Source organism: Canis lupus, chromosome 26 (genome assembly GCF_011100685.1).
Source record: "Canis lupus familiaris isolate Mischka breed German Shepherd chromosome 26, alternate assembly UU_Cfam_GSD_1.0, whole genome shotgun sequence".
NCBI lineage: Eukaryota > Metazoa > Chordata > Mammalia > Carnivora > Canidae > Canis > Canis lupus.
Window position 1 is genome coordinate 196,369 of NC_049247.1, and position 20,018 is coordinate 216,386.

Consider the following 20,018-nt stretch of genomic DNA (forward strand, 5'->3'; position numbering starts at 1 on the left):
TATCCCAGATACCTCAACTCTCCCCACCACTCTTCTCTGCTGTACATTAATCTATCTTTTTATCTCAGTGAAATATCTTTCCAACTGATTTCCCTGTTTCCCGTAACATTTTCCATTCTGTGGATAGGTTAAACTTTTATAAATGTAAATCAGGGGGCACCTGGGTGGTGCAGTCAGTTTTGAACATCAGACTCTTGGTTTTGGCTCAGGGCATGATCTCAGGGTCATGGGTTTGAGTCCCATGTGGGGCTTCTGACTCAGAGGGAGTCTCCCTGTTTCCCTCGGCCTTTCCCCCAACTCTCTCTCAAATAAATAAATCTTTAAAAAAAAATTTTTTTTTAAGCAGTGAACTTTATTTAAAATTACCGGAGTCAATCTAACTGCCTTCCTGCTGCTTATAAGTCAATGTATGACCTAGATCCCACACACTGCCCAGCACACAGACACCCAAACACAAAGGCTTACTTTCTGCTTTCCTGTAGTCCCTAAACTTCTTCCTGACCTAATATATTCATATTTGTCAGTCCTTTAGGGTACATTTTCCCCCAGTTCACATAGCTCACTCAGTTTGGTCTTCATGTCTAGAACCCTGCTGTGGACTGAGAACTTGTGCACCCCACTTCCCCAAACCTGTATGTTGAAGCCCTCCCTACCCTTCTATGTGGATATATTTGGAAATGGGATCACAAAGGAATTAAGGTTAAATGAGATCTTATGGGTGGGGCCCTGATCCAAAAGGATTAGCGTCCCTATCAGAAACACCAGAGCAGGCCTCACCCCCCAACTCCACGCACAAATGAAGAAAGGCCACGTGAGGGCAAAACTGCACGGCTACAAGGCTATCTACACACCAGCAAGACTATGTTCACCAGGACCTAATCACACAAGCTCCTTGCCCTTGGACCCTCCAGGCTCCAGAAGTATGGCAAAGCTTTCTATTGTTTTTTTGTTTGTTTTGTTTTTAAAGCTTTCTGTTGTTTACCCATCTATGAGATTTTGTTATGGCAGCCTACACAGTGCCACAAACTCTCCACTACATTTTCATCTACCTAACTTATTTCTATAATGGAAATTTCAGGGTCTGGGTCTTACCCTGGTTATTTGCCAACTTGATTACTTTGATCCTCCCATGAGAAATTAAGTACAGTGTAGGCAGGTAATAGATCTCTAATGTTCACTATTGAACCCATGCCACTGAGCATGATACCTGAAAATATACATATCACCATCTATTCAACCTTCTATGAACTGCTCTAGCAGGCATGGCACCACTATGCAAACACATGATTACTTGCAAGGTAGTCCTTGGCTGCCATTTTGGGGAGTGTTCCCGCTTCTCCCCAGCTTATAAAAGGGGCTCCCTGTGCCTGGACTGTGTGCAAACAATTGTTCTTTGCTGAGCACCTGCTCTCCTAGGAGTCTGCAATGCTGGTGGTGTGTCAGGCATTAAGATGTCCACAAGCAGCTTCCAGTAAAACCCTGGATGCTGGGTCTTTGAGCTTCCCTAGGCAGAAACACTACACATATTACTGTATTTTCTTTTTGTTGCAGGGAGCAGTGCAGGAAACCCATACTCGGGAGTCCTCCAGACTATGCTCCTACCCTTCCCATGGTGATGAAGCTCTCATTACATCCCTAATAAATCTCAGCAATATGGACAATGATACCTTGAGTCCTCCTCGTGACTCTCTGAACATGGTGGTGGTCTTGAGGACCCTGACACACAGGGCTTATTTAGTTAACTCTGACAACTAACTACACTGCATTGTAGTGAAACATAAACGTTCAACATTTAGATGTTGAATTACCAGGAAAAAAAAAAAAAAAAACAAAACACCACACCAAAACTGGACGCAAATGTCTTCACTAAGTTCTACACTTCTGTAAGGTATATTTGAGGTTTTTATTTTTAATCGTGGATGCTATCAACAAATGAGGGGCACATAAAAATCATAAGAGGTTTCTCAAACTACAAACTCCAGTCCTAGAATACTCAATTTTAAAACTACATGTTCATGACTCTACTGCATCAATTTTACTGGTAATTGATCCATAATGATTGTCATTGGAAAAACAATACCCAGGTAATCTAATGCAAACCTGGCTAAAAACACCTAAATTAAAACAATGGGCTTATGAAGAGATATTTATTGAATGAATATTGTCTAACACATAAATGGAAATAAAACTATAAGCCTTGTGTTTATGCATGCACACAGCTCAGGGACCAACCACCTAAAGAATATTACATACACTGTGATCAGGTCTGGGATGGGACTTCAGAAAAACAGTGAGAAAAACTCAGCTGGAGCAGTCAAAAACATTCCATGAATATGAATGCAGGGAAAATAGAGCTTATACAGTCAGGAATAAGTTAAAGCATAGCACGATCAAATGTTCAGATCCAGTGAAGAATAAATATTACATCTGAAAACACTGAGGAATCTTTAAATGGAATTGACCATGAGTTGGGGAAAAAAGAGTAAAGAGCTGACAGCCACACAGACTCAGACCTTGAAGATTCTGTAGGAGGAGGCTGCCCAGGCTACATTCAGAGGGACCGGCATCTTGGGTGGACTGTGGGCCCACCCCAAGTCTACCCTGGGCACCCACGTCTCTGCCCCAAACAATCCTTAAGCCACAAGTGCATGCCTGGTCTATATGCAGGGATTCTAGACATTCTGGAGAACTAACACCCACCCCCCCCCGCCAGGGCAAGGCTCAGGCCATGAGAAATGGGAGTTAGAGGTTGAGAAGCTTCCTGGCCCCTCTCCCTGCAACAACCACAGGTCAGCACCCTTCCATCACACCACTACTAGTGTCCTCTCACTGCACTCTCCCACTACCAGGTGGGGACCACATCCCCAGGAAATATCTCGTGGGAACCCAAAGTCCCTATCATATAGCAGATAAGGAGAGCTGTACAGTGGATCAGAAGAGTGCTGGTTGCTTTAGGAACTGAAAGACATGGTATCATTTAAGAAAACTTAGAAAACATTAGACTCTAGACCTATCAAGCAATTTGGGAAATTCAGGAATAAGACATTGTGGGCCTAGTTTTAAGTGTGACTTGAAGAGTTAAGTAAAAAGATAGTTTCCAAAAGGCAAAAAACTTAAATAATAAGAATACAAAGAAAGAACATTCAATGTACTCCATGGTGTCTAATCTACAGGAAGAGCACCGCAGAACCCAATCTTACAATGGGAAGAAAAGGACCGAGTGTGTAGGAGGAATTGGGGAAGACTTCCTTTCCTGCCGCAAGGAGACTGAACAGAGTGGGCTCCACAGGGTACTTCTCTGGGCATCAGATGCCCAAATGAAAGAAAAGTAAAGCTCTTGAATATACAAGCAGAGCGTGTTTGCCCTAGGTGAACAGAGAACAAAGACCAAACGTTCAGAATCCTTGACAAGAAGTCAAAGTCCCACACTTGACAGTCAAAACAATTCATGGCCTGGTCATGCTGGAAATATTTTGCTTTGAGCTACAAGCAAAGAAGCCACATCTAAGCATAATTGGAGTAACTCCTGTCAGTGGTTCCGAATCACCACTAAAGGTTTAGAGATTTGGAAGAGAGCTCTCACAGAAGTCAAGCCCTGACCAGCTGCCCTGATCAGCTGAGACTGAATTTCTGCTCTCCTGCATCTGACTGGTTCGCACACCCACCTGGACAGTCTAAACTTGAGAGTTCTCCAGCTCCTATCCACGGCTCTTCTCCTTGCTCCAACCTGAAGATGACATCAGGTTTCACAACTTCATACCCTGTTCAGGGGAAATCACAAAAGAAATGGCTCCAACTGCTTGTGCTTTAGGGCCTCTAAAGGGCAAACAAGTTCTAGCATCAGGTGACACAGTGAATCTACCCATTTGTGTATCAACAGAGTAAATAATTCTCAAAGGCAATGGTCTCCCTGGTGGCTAAGAAACTTTGACTTCTATAATCCAAATACAAAATCTTTATACACCTCAGAGGCACTGGAGCCAGTCTGCCTGGCCCTTTCAGGTATTTGCTATCAATCCTTGGGAAAGTTACTTAAAGGGAGAATAATCATACCTGCCCCACAGAACTGCTGTGTAAATAAGTCCACAGATGAACAGTATGTGAAATACAGTAAGTTCCTAGCACTAGATGCTGAGCACTAATGGTACCACCACCACCATTCTGATAAGTTTCAGAGGCTGCACAATGTAAATATGTCTCCATTACTGGAAGGCATGGTGTAGACGCTCTCCCTGGCATCATAGTCAAGGAATTTTTAATCTCCTAAATTTAGGCCCAACACCATTGGAAATTTCAGAAGCAGCATGGCTCTCAGCGACTGAAACAGTAAGGTACTGGGCACCATATGAGGTCCTCTGGGAGCTCTCTTACCCAGTGAAACGAGGCTGCTATAGTTCTCCAACATTACATCCTTGTACAAGTCCTTCTGTCTGGCATCCAGGAGCTGCCATTCCTTCTGCGTGAAGTCCACAAATAAATCTTCAAATGACAATGCTTCCTGTAAGAATACAATCCTGGTGAATCTGAAGCAATTAGTACTACACAAGGTGCAAAAGGACTGGAGCTTGAGCACGTTACTCTCACCAAACAAGTTATGGAGAATAACTACTGTCTCTCCTTTGCTAAACATTTCTGGGATAAAATGCCATGTTGCACTCTTCCATCCATATAATACATGGCAACTGAAATTCATAATTTTAAATCTTCTGAACCACCAACAAAATACTTACTGAACCTCAACTTTAGCACCAGAAAGTGGTCCAACAGAAATATAATAAAACAATACCCTAATGAGCTACGTAGCCTTGTGGAGGGCTGCACACATACACATCTATTCATAAAACAAGGTATTTTTTTTTAAGATTTTATTCATTTATTCATGAGAGACAGATAGAGAGAGGCAGAGACACAGGCAGAGGGAGAAGCAGGCTCCATGCAGGGAGCCTGACGTGGGACTTGATCCAAGGACTCCAGAATCACGCCCTGGGCTGAAGGCAGGCGCTTAACCACTGAGCCACTCAGGGATCCCCTAAAACAAGGTATTTTAACAGCTGAGACAAAAATGAAGGGAAGGTGTAACGTGGGTCAAAATGAGGAGAGCATCAGTGAATGTCAACTTGCGCTATTTGCAAGAGGTAAACACTGTGGTGAGTTGTTTTTGTTTTTGTTTTTGTTTTTCTTGTTTTTTTTTGTTTTGTTTTGTTTTTTAAGATTTTACTTATTTATTCATGAGAGACAGAGAGAGAGGCAGAGACACAAGCAGGCTCCATTCAGGGAGCCAGATGTGGGACTCGATCCTGGAACTCCAGGATCACGCCCTGAGCCGAAGGCAGACACTCAACCACTGAGCCACCCAGGTATCACTGTGATGAGTTTTAAAAGGAAATTAGCAATGCTTTTCACAAAAATGGGGGTGCAAAGGGATTCTGGTAGCCAACAACTCTGATGAGACCTCAAAACTGCTAGTGTTCAGGAGGTGCTAACAGTTCAGTTAGATAAGATCAAAGGGTGCAAGGTGGTGATTAGATTAAAGGCCACAGGGGAGGCATAGCTAACTGCCCTAGACACTTATTGTCTTTTAAAAACATATTTTATTTATTTATTTAGAAGAAACACAGAGAGAGAGGCAGAGACATAGGCAGAGGGAGAACCAGACTCCCCGCGAGGAGCCCAATGCAGGACTCAATCCCAGGACCCCAGGATCACACCCTGAGCTGAAGGCAGATGCTCAACCCCTGAGCTACCGAGGCGTCTGTTTTTCTTTTTTTAAAAAAAATTTGAAAGAGAGAGAGAGGGCAGCCCCGATGGCCCAGCAGTTTGGCGCCATATATATGTGTGTGTGTATACACACACACACACACACACACACACACACACACACCACATCTTCTTTATCCATTTATTTATTGAAGGACATCTGGGCTCTTTCACAGTTTGGTGATTGTGGACATTGCTGCTATGAACACTGGGGTGCAGGCGCCCCTTCGAATCACTATGTTTGTATCTTTGGGGTAAATACCAAGTAGTGCAATTGCTGAGTCATAGGGTAGCTCTATTTTTAACTGAGGAACCTCCACACTGTTTTCCAGGGTGGCTGCACCAGCTTACATTCCCACCAGCAGAGTAAGCGGGTTCCCTCTTTTAATTTTACTTATGTTTAAGTAATTAAACAGTACAGGTAGCTGACGGCAACCCAAGGTATAAAAATTTGTCTGGTCTTTGTCCCAGGTTCCTGGGACAGAGCTTCTAAAGCCATATTAGGGCACCTGGACATGCTCAGTTAAGACTCTGACTCTTGATTTTGACTCAGGTCTTGTTCTGAGGGCTGTGAGGTCAAGCCACACTTCAGGCTCCTTCCTGAGTGTGGAGCCGGCTTAGGATTCTCTCTCCCCCTCGCCCTCTGCCCCTTCCCCTACCACGCACACTCATGCACACACACACTCATTCTTAAAAAAAAAAAAATGTTAAAGCCTTGCTTCCCCAATGACAAAAGGATTTTTATAATTCATGATGGGCTCCTCCTGAGTTATGTTTCTCAGAAAAAAAGGTAACTCATATTGGGCTCCTGATCTTCCAGAGGGGCACCGGTCAGAAATATCAACCATTTATTTTTTATTTTAAAGATTTTTACTTATTTATTCATGAGAGACAGAGAGAGAAAGAGAGGCACAGACAGGCAGAGGGAGAAGCAAGCACCATGTAGGGAGCCTGATGTGGGACTCGATCCTGGGTCTCCAGGATCACGCCACCTGGGCTGCCCTCAACCATTCAATTTGAGGATTGGGGCTTTCAAATGGTGTAAGCCCAACCTCAAGAAGGATGAGGAGGGCTAGAGATTTAGTTCACTTACATGGCCAATGAGTCAATCAATCACGCCTACATAATGAATCCCCAGTAAAAACTGCAGAGGAGGGATCCCTGGGTGGCGCAGCGGTTTGGCGCCTGCCTTTGGCCCAGGGCGCGATCCTGGAGATCCGGGATCAAATCCCACGTCAGGCTCCCGGTGCATGGAGCCTGCTTCTCCCTCTGCCTGTGTCTCTGCCTCTCTCTCTCTCACTGTGTGCCTATCATGAATAAATAAAAATTAAAAAAAAAAAAAAAAAAACTGCAGAGGGGCACCTAGGTGTCTCAGTCAGTTGAGCATGTGTCTTCGGCTCACGATCTTGGGGTCCCAGGATCAAGCCTTGCATCGGGCTCCCTGCCTAGTGGGGAGTCTGCTTCTCCCTCTGACCCTTCCTCAACCCATTCCTGCTTGCTCTAATAAATAAAATCTAAAAAAGAAAAAAAAAATACCTGTGGACATTGGAGTCTAAGTTAGCTGTTAGGTTGGGGAACAGAAAGATAGGTGAAAAAGGGTGATGTATTTTGATTCCATCTCTGGAGCACCCCCCAGACCTCATCCTACGTACCTGTGCATTTGGCTGGTTCCAATGTGTGTCGTTTCTAGTAAAACTGTTATTGTAAGTATAGCACTTCCATAAGTTCTGAGAGCTGTTCCAGCAAACTAGAAGGGGTCATGGGAACCCTCCAAATTTGTACCCAGTTGGTCAGAAAAGCAGGTGACCTGGGGACCCCAAAACTTATAGCTGGCAACTGAAGTGAGGGCAGTCTTGTTGGGGGACTGTGTTCTTAATCTGTAGAGGCTGTGTTAACTCTAGCTGGCGTCACACATGAGTGCTGGAATGCACCAGATGGAGAACAAGGCAGGCTGAGATCAGGAAGTCAATGCCACTTTAACACTCATGTCTGGAGGTTCTGGCCAGTACAACCAAATGCAAGGAAAAAGTACAAATACTGAAAGGAAGATGTAAAAGATGTACAGTACAAATACTGAAAGGAAGATGTAAAAAGATGGTATAACTGCATATGAAAAATTTAAAAATCCTATAAACAATGATAATTAACTGTGCCTATTCTTCTTTGATACCAAAACTAACCAACTAGTCGTCTCTTAAAGATCAGTCAAGCCACAGTAATTTCCAACTTAAAATCTTCTCATAAAAACACAGCTTTATTAGTTAATTCTGTAGACACTGAATGCAAAAATAATTCCTGTTTTACTAAACAATTATGGAATATGGAAGAAAGAACACAACCCTAAACTTTTTGATATAAGCATAACCTTGATAACAAAACTCAGTAAAGATACTCCAAGAAAGGAAAAGCAAAGGCCAACTTACACATGAACACTGATGTGAAACTTCTAACAACATGTTACCACACTACACTGAACAATATAAGAGAAAATATATCAAGATTGAGTTGGTTGATCCCAGAAATTCAGGTGGTTTAACATTTTTTTTTTTGATTTTTTTTTTTTAGGTGGTTTAACATTAAAAAAAAAAAAAAGATATTTGCTATCCTAACAGAGTGAGACATATAATCACCTCAAAAGATACAGATAAAGCACATTTGCAAATTAAAAGAACATACATGAGAACAACAGAAAAAAACTGAACTAAGGTGTTAAAAAGCTTGTTTAAATTACCAAAAAGAAGCACTAGATTTTACAAGGAAGGAAGATAATAGTATGAAAAAGGACAAGCAGAAGAAAAAAGAAAAAAAAAAAACTGAAAAGTATTAAGTTATTTGTTATAAAAAGTCTTGGCAGGGGCACCGGACCAGCTCATTTGGCAGAGTACACAACTCTTGATCTTGGGATCGTGAGTTCAAGCCCCACATTGGGTTAAAGCTTTACTTTATTTATTTTTTTATAGATTTATTTATTCATGAGTGACAGAGAGGCAGACACACATGCAAAGGGAGAAGCAGGCTCCCTGTAGGGAGTCCAATGTGGGACTCAATCCCAGAATCCCAGGATCACACCCTGAGCCAAAGGTGCTCAACTGCTGAGCCACCCAAGCAGGCGTCCCTAGAGCTTTACTTAAAAAAAAAAAAAAAAAAAAAAAATCTTGGCAAACCAGGAATTTAGCAGATTTTCTTTTTACTAAGAAAAAAAGTACTGCTGGTATTTTTATGAACATAGAAAATCAGATCAAATCTAAGAAAATTATTAGAATTGATAAGCAGACTTAAGAAGTTCCTGGATACTAGGGTAAAAACCTAGTATACTTCCATGTTTTGGCAACAAAATTTTAAAAATTTATACATAAAATTTAAAATATCATTTACTGTAGAAATGACTAATTGCAGATCTGGGACAGAAAATTTACAAGCTAAGCCCTGACATAAGTTACCATGTGACAAAGCAATATTTCATTTATTTTATTTTTAAAGATTTTATTTATTCATGAGAGACACAGAAAGAGAGAGAGAGAGGCAGAGACAAAGGCAGAGGGAGAAACAGGCTCCATGCAGGGAGCCTGATCCTGGGTCTCCAGGATCATGCCCTGGGCTGAAGGTGGCGCTGAACTGCTGGACCACTGAGGCTGCCCAATACTTCATTTAAAAGAGAGAGAAGCAGGGCATCATTCAGTAGCCCCTACTGAAATGCCTCATCCATCAAAGCAAGAGCCATAGAAGGTTCTTGGCGTAACAAGGAGGAGCAAGCAGACCAGAGTCGCCGCCTGAAAGACTACAGACCAAAACCTCTGAAATACTCTTGCAAAAAAGGTCACACTTGAATCGGATCAGATATTCTTTATCTGTGCTAATCCATGGCTCCTGACCACTTGAAACATGGATAGCATAACTAGGGCTGGATTGAATCAATTTAAACAGCTGATGTGGCCAGTGCCTTCTGCACTGTACAGCACAGCTCTAAATCTACATGTGACAGGAGACAGAGAACACACCAGCAAAACCCCAAAAATAGGAGATGACAAGATAAATCACCTGCCCTCTTCAATTAAATGGGACTAGAACAAAGAGCCAACAGGTAAAGAGGGGCATGAGAGGGCCAGATCAACTAATTACACTGTATGAACTTCACCAGATTCTGAGGCAAAGGAAGGTCAAACAATCTGCAGATTTTATGAGACAACTGGAAATCTGAACATAGACTGAATTTGGGGATACTAACTAAGAAGCTGCCTTCACTGGAGAGAAGGCTGCAACTGAAGGAATCTCAAACAAAAAGTGACATGAAAGAAACAAAACACATTAGTACATACCACAGCCAATGACACCGAACCGCCATAGTTACAAAGGAACACTTAGGGCAGCCCCGGTGGCCCAGCAGTTTAGTGCCGTCTTTGGCCGGGGGGGGGGGGGTGATCCTGGAGACCCAGGATCGAGTCCCATGTCGGGTTCCCTGCATGGAACCTGCTTCTCCCTCTACCTGTGTCTCTGCCTCTCTCGGTCATGAATAAATAAATAAAATCTTTAAAAAAAAAAAAAAAAAAAAAGAAACACTTAGCAGTAAAACTAGAAACTAGCACGGAAATAGTCACAACAGTCATGGTCCAACTCCCTGGTCAGTAGGAGATGCTGTGATTGGCAGGGGCACACGTGGGACCAACCTCATCTGGGCTCAGAATGTTCTCCTTGACCCAAATGGTGGCTTCATGGGTATGCAGTTGGTAATGATTCATTAAGCTGCACTTTTACATTTTATGTACTTTTCCATATGTGAATTCTGCTGCATGATTAAAGAGGTGAATACATAAATTGTGATTACTAAGCTGTGCTTTGGCATTTTCACCTTCGGTCACTCTCTGGAAAACTGCAAAATGACCATAAGACCCACAGATTTACTACATTTCTCTGAGGGCATTATCCACATTCTATTATTTATTCAAAGACTTCATCAAAGAATGACCAAGAAATGTTTCCTTTCTATGAACTAATTTACTTTTTCCTTTGGAAAACGCAAGTCAAAGAAACATTACTTATTACAACTGCTAAAAATCTGAAAACCAGGATTGCAGCTCAAATTAATTATGTAGGGATCCCTGGGTGGCGCAGCGGTTTGGCGCCTGCCTTTGGCCCAGGGCGCGATCCTGGAGACCCGGGATCGAATCCCACGTCAGGCTCCCGGTGCATGGAGCCTGCTTCTCCCTCTGCCTATGTCTCTGCCTCTCTCTCTCTCTGTGTGACTATCATAAATAAATAAAAATTAAAAAAAATTAATTATGTAGACACTGTAGCTTATAAAAATTCAGGGAACACGTGGGTGGCTCAGTTGGTGAAGCATGTGGCTCTTTTTTTTTTTTTTTAATTTTTATTTATTTATGATAGTCACAGAGAGAGAAGGAGAGAGAGGCAGAGATATAGGCAGAGGGAGAAGCAGGCTCCATGCACCAGGAGCCTGATGTGGGATTCGATCCCGGGTCTCCAGGATCACACCCTGGGCCAAAGGCAGGCGCCAAACCGCTGCACCACCCAGGGATCCCAGCATGTGGCTCTTGATTTCAGCTCAGCTCACAATCTCAGGATTGTGACACTGAGCCCTACGTGGGGCTCCATGCCAGGTATGGAGTCTGCTAAGATTCCCTCTGCCTCTGCGCCTCTATCCTACCCTAGCTCACCCCTGCTCACACTCTCTAACAACAACAACAACAAAAATTCAAATCCTAAGACCTTCTCAAGACCCTATAGTTAATAAAGTTGGCCTTGGAACGTCACAGTTATGAACTGTGCAAGGCCATTACATGTGGATTTTTTCAATAAATACAGTATAGTACTAAAATGTATTTTCCTTATGATTTTAGTAACATTTTCTTTTCTCTAGCTTTATCTTAAACACAGCATATAATATACATACACAATATGCACTAATCACCTGTGACTGGTAAGGCTTCCAGTCAACACTAAGCTGTCAGTAGTTCAGTTTGGGGGGATGGATTTTCCACTGTGCAGCGAGTTGGCACCCCTGACCTCACCATCATTCTAACTGCTCCAGTTTGGGTAACAATCTGGATCTTCTATTCTGAGGCTATTTTCCCCTGATTTCTTAAGTTATACTTTTATTTTTCATTAGAAGATATACATACCTCTTCTAATCCCCTGGAAAATAATGGAGAAGAAACAATCACCTCACCTGTAACATGGTCATTTTCTGTTGCCTGTGCAAGATGAGTAGCACATCTGAGATCTGCCCCACCCTGAGCCTCTATGAGGCCACTATGAGGCCGTGGCCAGGTCTTTCACACCATGAACAGGTTCCTGGCTCCAAGAGTGCCTTTACTGTGTCACATGAGCAGGCTCGCTTGAGTATCCAGGATCTGTGGACTTAGGAACAAAGGTACTTTATTTTATTTTTTTTTTAAAGATTTTATTTATTTATTCACAGAGACAGAGAGAGAGAGAGAGAGAGAGGCAGAGACACAGGCAGAGGGAGAAGCAGGCATTATACAAAGAGCCTGAGGCGGGACTTGATCCAGGGTCTCCAGGATCATGCCCTGGGCTGCAGGCGGCGCTAAACCGCTGCACCACCGGGGCTGCCCCAAAGGTACTTTAATTGGATATTCACACCACACCTAAGACCTGGGAACTCTTGCTAGGAACGAGGAATTCACAATCATCTGTGTTTCTTTTCTTTTTTTTTTTAAAAGGTTTTGTTTATTCATTCATGAGAGAGACACAGAGAGGCAGAGACAGGGATCCCTGGGTGGTGCAGCGGTTTGGCGCCTGCCTTTGGCCCAGGGCGTGATCCTGGAGACCCGGGATAGAATCCCACATCGGGCTCCCGGTGCATGGGGCCTGCTTCTCCCTCTGCCTATGTCTCTGCCTCTCTCTCTCTCTCTCTCTGTGACTATCATTAAAAAAAAAAAAAAAAGAGAGAGAGGCAGAGACATAAGCAGAGGGAGAAGCAGACTCCCCACAGGGAGCCTGATGTGGGACTCAATCCCAGGACTCCGGGATCACACCCTGAGCCAAAGATAGGCACTCAGCCACTGAGCCACCCAGGCATCCCTCATCTGTGTATCTATATAACTGAACTAGGGCTATCCAGGGATAGGAACAGGATATAGTGCAAAAAAAGAACAGAAGTCTATGATCTGGCAGACAGATAAAGAAGTATCAGAAATAAAGTAATTCTGATATCCATTCACCGCTCACTCTGGACACTGCAGGATAAATTACTTTAACAGGCGCAATGAAGTACAAGTCTATTTTTGGCATTTGGAATTTTGGAGAGTTTAAATGGTTTGTATTAGAACAGATTTGAGGGATGCCTGGGTGGCTCAGCAGTTGAACGTCTACCTTTGGCTCAAACCGTGATCCCAGGTCCCAGGATTAAGTCCTGCATCAGGCTCCCTATGAAGAGCCTGCTTCTCCCTCTATGTCTCCGCCCCTCTCTCTCTCTCTCATGAATAAAATCTTAAAAAAAAAAAAAAAACAGAATTGAGTTTCAATCAGCTTTCCCCTTCACAGGCTACATAGCTTTGGGCAAAAACAGACTAACTTCATCTTTATGAGCCACAGCTCCCTACAAAAGTCTTCTATAAACCTCTCAATTTATGTCTGCCAGCTCAATCAATTTCTGATGGAAATATGTTAAAATCTCCCAATAAGATTATAAATTGGTAAATGTTACCTTGTTAATCCTGTTGATATTTGGATTATGTGTTTAAAGATATATTGTTGGACACAGAGCAGTTGTGGATTTCAGGAAAATTATGCTTTAATCACTGTAATGGCACTCCATACTCATGCTCCTTTCTTGGCTTTTAAGCCTCCTTTTTTCACTTGCTAAAATTGTGAGGATAAAGTGGACCTTTGGGTCCATTTATCAGTGAGATTCTGAGGAATATATGAAATAATAAAAGGAAAAGATTATTCCTTGTAATAACAGCTAAGATATGAATGCTTTCTCTAATTAAGGGAAAATACTAAGCACTTTATAAATTGACCCTCACAGAGAACCCAGGGGGCATTTAACATAATCCCCACCTTACTCAAAGCAAGCAGAAGTCTTTAGAGTGACTCAGTGTGCCCCTGACTACATAGGTATTTGGGAGCAGAACGGGAATACTGTTTTTCTTTCTTGCTACATTCGAGGCACTTACTACTAAAATCATGTGGTGTGTGTACTTACGCAGACACACACCATACATCCTCGAATTAGCTCTTATATCCGTGCACACATTCAGTCACCGTATTTCCACAGAAACACAAATGATGAACGGCCTGCTGTCCCCAAATCATACCAAAGGACAGTAGTTAAAAAGAAAGCTCTTCCCTTTCATGTCATGATTCAAACTTCAGCACCAGCTCAGAACAAGAAATGACAATGTCTTTACATCTTTAATAGTGAAAATACATGCATCTTAATACAGGAGCTGACATACATGAGCACTACACAAGTTTTAGCTATAATCATTATTGCAACAGTGAAAAATGATGGCAAAATTCAGAAATGTATTCAAGCTACATAAGAAATAAGGGGTGCCTGGGTGGCTCAGTGGCTGAGGGTCCACTTTTGGCTCAGGTCATGATCCTACGGTCCTGGAACCAAGTCCTGCATCAGGCTACCCACAGGGAGCCTGATTCTCCCTCTGACTGTGTCTCTGCCTCTCTCTGTGTGTCTCTCATGAATAAATAAAGAACATCTTTAAAAATAAATAAATAAATAAGGAACAACTATTACCTCTATCACCACACCACAATCTTTCTTAGGAGATGGGAAAACCATTTAGATATACTTTTTTTTAAAGACTTTATTATCCATTAGAGACACATACACAGAGAGGCAGAGACATAGGTAGAGGGAGAAGCAGGCTTCCTGCAAAGACCCTGATGTGGGACTCGATCCCAGGACTCTGGGATCATGCCCTGAGCTGAAGGCAGACGCTCAACCACTGAGCCACCCAGGCATCCCCCATTTGGATAATTTTAACAAAAATATAAGTATTTTTAAAACCACTTGGTTTCTTTTTTCCCCCTACTGTGCAAAGAGCATCTTTCCAAGTCAATAAATATACTTCTCTGATATCCACAGCATCTTCATATAAAACAATTAAAAGGTAGAAAATAAAATCTACTCTAAAAGAAAAAAACATAGAAATTACGCAGGAATATAAGTGGACAAGAGGCATGTAAGACCCATATGAAACAAACTAAAACCACCAACAGGGACTACAAAAATAGGCTTCATAAATGTATAATCTGGTCTTGCTCAGGGATATGAAGACTTCACAGTGGAAGTAAGTTAGCCCCAAATGATTTATATCTTTAAGTCTACTGCAATCATACCTGGAAAAGGTATGCTTCTTTAATAAGCAATTCTAAGATTCATCTGGAAAAAAAAAGTTTCAAGAATAGCTTTGACACTTTAGAAATACAAAATAACTGCGGTGCCTGGGTGACTCAGTTGGTTAAACGGACTCTTTATTTTGGCTCAGGTCATGATCTCAGCCCAGTGAGGAGTCTACTTAAAGATTCTCTCCCTCTTCCCCTCCCCCCAACTCGCACGGCACTCCCAAATAAATAAATCTTTAAAAGAAATATAAAATAATCAAGGTGTACACATTCATGTAACAGTAACATGTATTATAAAATCAAATAATTAAAAACACATTTGACACCGTCTCCATAAAATAAGTAAAATTTAGTATGCAATAAATATGGCATTTCAAAGTCACAAGTAAAACTGGATTTTTTAATGAACAGAAATGATTAATACCTAAAGGAAAATAAAGCTAGTTTTGTATCTCACACATTACACAAAAGTAGTTCATTATTTTGTATTTCTTTTTTTAAGATTTATCCCCTCACCCCCAAACACACACACACCACAAACCAGTAAATTATACCTACAACAAATGTCATTTGCTTTGCATTATATCTGCTTTCACTTCATTTCACATAATAAAAATTCTGGCATTGTGACAAATAAAATGATGCTTATCATTCAAGCCATTTCCTTAGGCAGACAGCCAAATTCACAAAGTGACTTTAGTATTTCCTGTGGAATTGTTGTCAGACTATTCAGTGAAGTTTACTTGGGTTTCAATGAGAACTTACCAAGAGTAGAAAACTCCTGTCATGTTAAAATGATGTGTACTCATGGGGCACCTGGGGGCTCTGTCAGTTGAGCATCTGACTCTGAGTCTAGGCTCAGTTTGTGATCTCAGGATCCCCTGGAATCAGAATCGAGCCCTGAGTTGGGCTCTGTCCTCGGCAGGGAGTCTAGTCTGCCTGAGACTCTCTCCCCCCCCTACCTTTGTCCCTCCCTGATTCCCTCTCCAAGGAGCTAAAAAAAAAAAGATGTAGACTTACTACAGAAATCACATAGAATTGAGAATTTCAGGTGAACAAGGTATGACAAACCATCAGTGTGGTAGGATTTCGAATATTTGTTATTCAGAAAAATGTTGACTCAATCTTATTCTAATTTAAACAAATGTGTTTTTGAAGGTTGGCTTTGAAAGTTAAAAGTTTTGAGGTTATCTTCCACGTGTCTGCTCAGCAAATGAAGCCTAAGCTCCTCAAAGTAGGATGGGCCCAATCTAACCCGACTGCTCTGCCTACCTTGGCAACTTCTGTGACTGCTCTCCCATTTGTCTTCAGCACAAAGGGGCAACCTTCATCATCCTCCCGTAGTTCTACGCAGCATCAAGTTCCAAAGGAATTTCAGGGGAAAGGTAGAGGATAACAAAAAGTAACATTTACTTCCTTACTATAACATATTCATCATCATATTGTCTTAATGCATCGGGCACCCATGATGAAGTGATAAGGCACAGAGGTTCAGCAACTTGCCCAACATCGATGACACCCCTATGAAATGGCACTTCTGGGCCACCGGTCTCATTTAGTGTCCCTGGAGATCTGCAGTCACAGCCCCTCCACAGGAGTGGGCAAAGGCCTCCAGAGCCTCTGTTTAAGTTTCAGTAGTGGTGCCATCCAATCCCCTGTCCACAAATATCAGCACCATAGCAGACTAGGAATAAAGACAAAGGAAGAAGGTGCCTGGGTGGTTCAGTTGGATAAGTGCCGGACTCCTGATCTTTGCTCAGGTCTCAATCTCAGGGGGGTGAGTTCAAGACCCACCCTTGTCTCCACACTGGGTGTGGAGCCTACTTAAAAACAAACCAAAAAGACAAACAAAACAAAAGAAAAATATGTTCTTAGTGGCAGCTGAAAAACTCCCTGCAAGAACAAAATATAGTCCACTGTAAGGAAAGATATATATGATACATCATAATGGCTTTAAGCAGCATACTCCAATTTTGCTTTTTTAAGGAAATATAAGGTGTACTAAAACTATAAAGCGACTACAAAAAATGGACCAATGTTAACAGTAACTAGCTCCTGGTGACAGACCATGAAAGATTTTCATTGGAGTCTATTTACCAAGTTGCTCTAAACTGACTGCAGTGAACAGGTTTTAACTTTATAAAAAAGAGGAGACAAAAAAAAAAAAAAGGAGACACCTGGGTGGCTCAGGTCATGATCTTGAGATCCTGGGATCCAGCCCTGCCTCAGCTCCCTGCTTTTCCCTCTGCCTTCCCTTCTCTTCCCTCCTCCTGCTTATGCTCTCTCCCTCAAATAAATCTTTAAAAAAAAAATATATATATATATATATATGTATATATAGTGTTAAAGTCCTTAACCCAAGAACACAGCAGGCAAGCGGATTTCAGTCCACCACACCTAGCTGAACCAAAGTAAACAGTAATTATGTAATAAATGTTTTAATGACAAGAAACATCAGAAGAACCGGGGGGGAAAAGAAAATCCTTTGTCTTCACGCCCTCACTTCCAGGCGATGAACCCGAGACCCCGAAATCGTTGAGTGGGGCGTCCACGTGGGGGGGGGAGGAGACGACCCAAACCAGAGCAGGACCTCTGCCCAGAGCAGCCGCGGCCGCACACGCCGCTAACACCCACGGTGGCGACAGGGCGGCCGGGCCGCAGGGGGCCGCAGGGAAGGGGCCCCCAAGGCCGACCCGCGGCCCCTACGCACCGCCCCCCCACGACCGCCACAGCCCGGAGCGGGGCCCAGAGGCCTCGGGACTGGGGGGGGGAGGGGGAAGGGCCTCCCGGACCCGCGCCGACACCCCGCCCCCCCGAGACCCCCGCACGCCCCCCAACCGCCCGCCCGGGGGAAACCCGACCCCGAACTCGCAGCAACGCCGGGACCCACCCCAGGCCTCCGCCGTCGGCCGCGCAGGCCCAGAAGACACGTGACCCGGCCCAGCGGCCCCCGCCCTCACGGCCTCCAGGTCCACCGGCCTCCGTGCGCTGCCTGGGGGTCCGCGGAATCCGGATCCGACTGCGGCGGAGCCGGGGGGGCGCGCACGGGCACGCGGGCACGCGCGCGGAACGCCCACACTCGCCTCTCGCTTGGAGGCGAAGGACAAAGAAGGGCGCAACCCGAGGGCGTCAGTGGCCGTGCCGCTGCGAGTACGCGTGCGCGAGAGAAAGACGCCTTTGTTGTTGCCGTCTTCTTTTTTCTTTTTTCGGGGGCTCAGTTTCACACCAGGAAGCCGCCTTCGAACTACATTTCCCAGAAGGCTTCGCGGCACGCAGGCGTCCCGGCGTCCGAGGAGCGGGGGTCTCTGGGACCTCGCCCGCCCGGGAGCGGGGGCGGGGACGCGCGCCTGCGGGAAACGCGGGGTGGGGAGGGGTGGGGTGTTAGGATTGCCCCAGACCAGGACCCCGGACCCACCAGTACGTGATAAAAAGGAAGAAATAAAGAAAAGACAACAGGTTTATGAATTCAGTTGAGGAAATACAAACAATATTGGTCCATTTACGTTAAGTCGATCGGAGTTAGCAGGAAAACGTGAGAACGGCTGAATTCCCCGGAGTGCAAGTGTCAGGTTTGACTCAAGTGAGCAGAAAACCACCTCATGGATACAAATGAAGACAATTCCAGAGACTCTGCAAAAACCAGCTATCACTGGGTTTCCAGGGAATTCTTCCGAACATCGAATGATTGGAAAGTTCTTACATATAAAACTTCCAGAGGAAATAGGAGGAGGAATGTTAGATAAAGACCCAAATCAAAAAAATAAATAAATAAAAAAAAAAAAAAAAAAAAAAAAGACCCAAATCGACATGGTTTGACTCAGACAAAACCTGATCATGACGACCAGCCCTGAAATCCTAAGAAATTATCAACAGAGGAGCTGGTGATACCTCGGGATATTGGTTAATATTCCCCATCAGTAAGTCAAAGGGAAAATATAATCACCTCAATAAGATGAAACATTTTATTCCTTATTTTTAAGATTTTATTTATTTATTCATGAGAGACACAAGCAGAGGGAGAAGCACGTTCCCTGTGAGGAGCCTGATAAAGGACTCGATCCCATGACCCCGGGATCATGACCTGAAGGGAAGGCAGATGCTCAACCACTGAACCACCCAGGCATCCGGAATGAAACATTTTAGACCTAGAAATGCATTCTAGAGCTTTTAAAAATAACAAATTAGGAAAAAAAATCATTTGCTGATTTAACATTTAAAATATAGACATTAATTATAAAGCTGGTGTGCTGCTTAATATTGGAACATCAGGAGGACTTCATGACAGGATATGGATACCTGAGACTGGGATTTTAAAAATTGGAGTAGTATTTGAAATGCAGAACATATTGGTAATGTATTTTGGTGATTACTGCTGAAGTATATATATTTCCCATGAGTGGGGTTTTATTTCATAGATTGTCAATTATCCTTTGCTTATTTTTCTGTCAGGTTAACTTTTTCTACTAAATTCATGGAGTTGAATGTATATTATTTACTAATCCACAATACACAGCATGTTTTAATTTTTTTGTTTATTCCTTGTCTATGAACTTTGTTTATAAAAATATTGGTCCTGGGTGGCTTAGTTGGTTGAGTGTTTGCCCTCGGCTCAGGTCATGATCTCAGGGTTCTGGGATCCAGCCCAATATAGAGCTCCCTGCTCAGCGGGGAGCCTGCTTCTCCCTCTACCCCCCTCCCACTCATGCTCTCTCTCTCTCTCTCTCAAATAAAATTTTTAAACGTCTTTTGAAATAAATAAAACTAAAAATGTTGGTCCCTTAGATTTTAGTTTAGTTTTTTTCTTTAAAGATTTTATTTATTCTCATAAATCAATAAAAATTAAAAAAAAGAAGAAGAAAGATTTTATTTATTCATTTGAGGGAGAGAGAGAGAGTGAGAATGAGCGGAGGGAA

The 20,018-nt window shown here is 43.1% G+C and overlaps 2 protein-coding genes across 14 annotated transcripts in view; both read right to left on the bottom strand.

Moving 5' to 3' along the window:
• Positions 1-3,723, bottom strand: part of ZNF140 (zinc finger protein 140) — a 47,691-nt gene extending 43,968 nt beyond the window's left edge. Inside the window, exon 1 of the mRNA XM_038574591.1 lies at positions 3,666-3,723. The gene's annotated coding sequence lies outside the window, so the exon portion shown is untranslated. The remainder of the gene's footprint in view (positions 1-3,665) is intronic.
• Positions 1-20,018, bottom strand: part of LOC100686099 (zinc finger protein 84) — a 65,110-nt gene that overhangs the window by 7,135 nt on the left and 37,957 nt on the right. For 6 of the 13 annotated variants that reach the window (XM_038574573.1, XM_038574571.1, XM_038574576.1 and 3 more), the window contains 3 exons: positions 16,378-16,451; positions 4,372-4,498; positions 3,666-3,761 (listed from right to left, as the gene is read on the bottom strand). In XM_038574573.1, the coding sequence (XP_038430501.1) occupies positions 3,666-3,761; positions 4,372-4,498; positions 16,378-16,451 (297 nt within the window). Of the gene's footprint in view, positions 1-3,665; positions 3,762-4,371; positions 4,499-10,421; positions 10,553-11,894; positions 12,133-13,441; positions 13,648-15,870; positions 15,987-16,377; positions 16,453-17,995; positions 18,197-20,018 lie in introns of those variants that run through there. The other 7 variants (XM_038574580.1, XM_038574579.1, XM_038574578.1 and 4 more) reach the window with 7 other exon arrangements.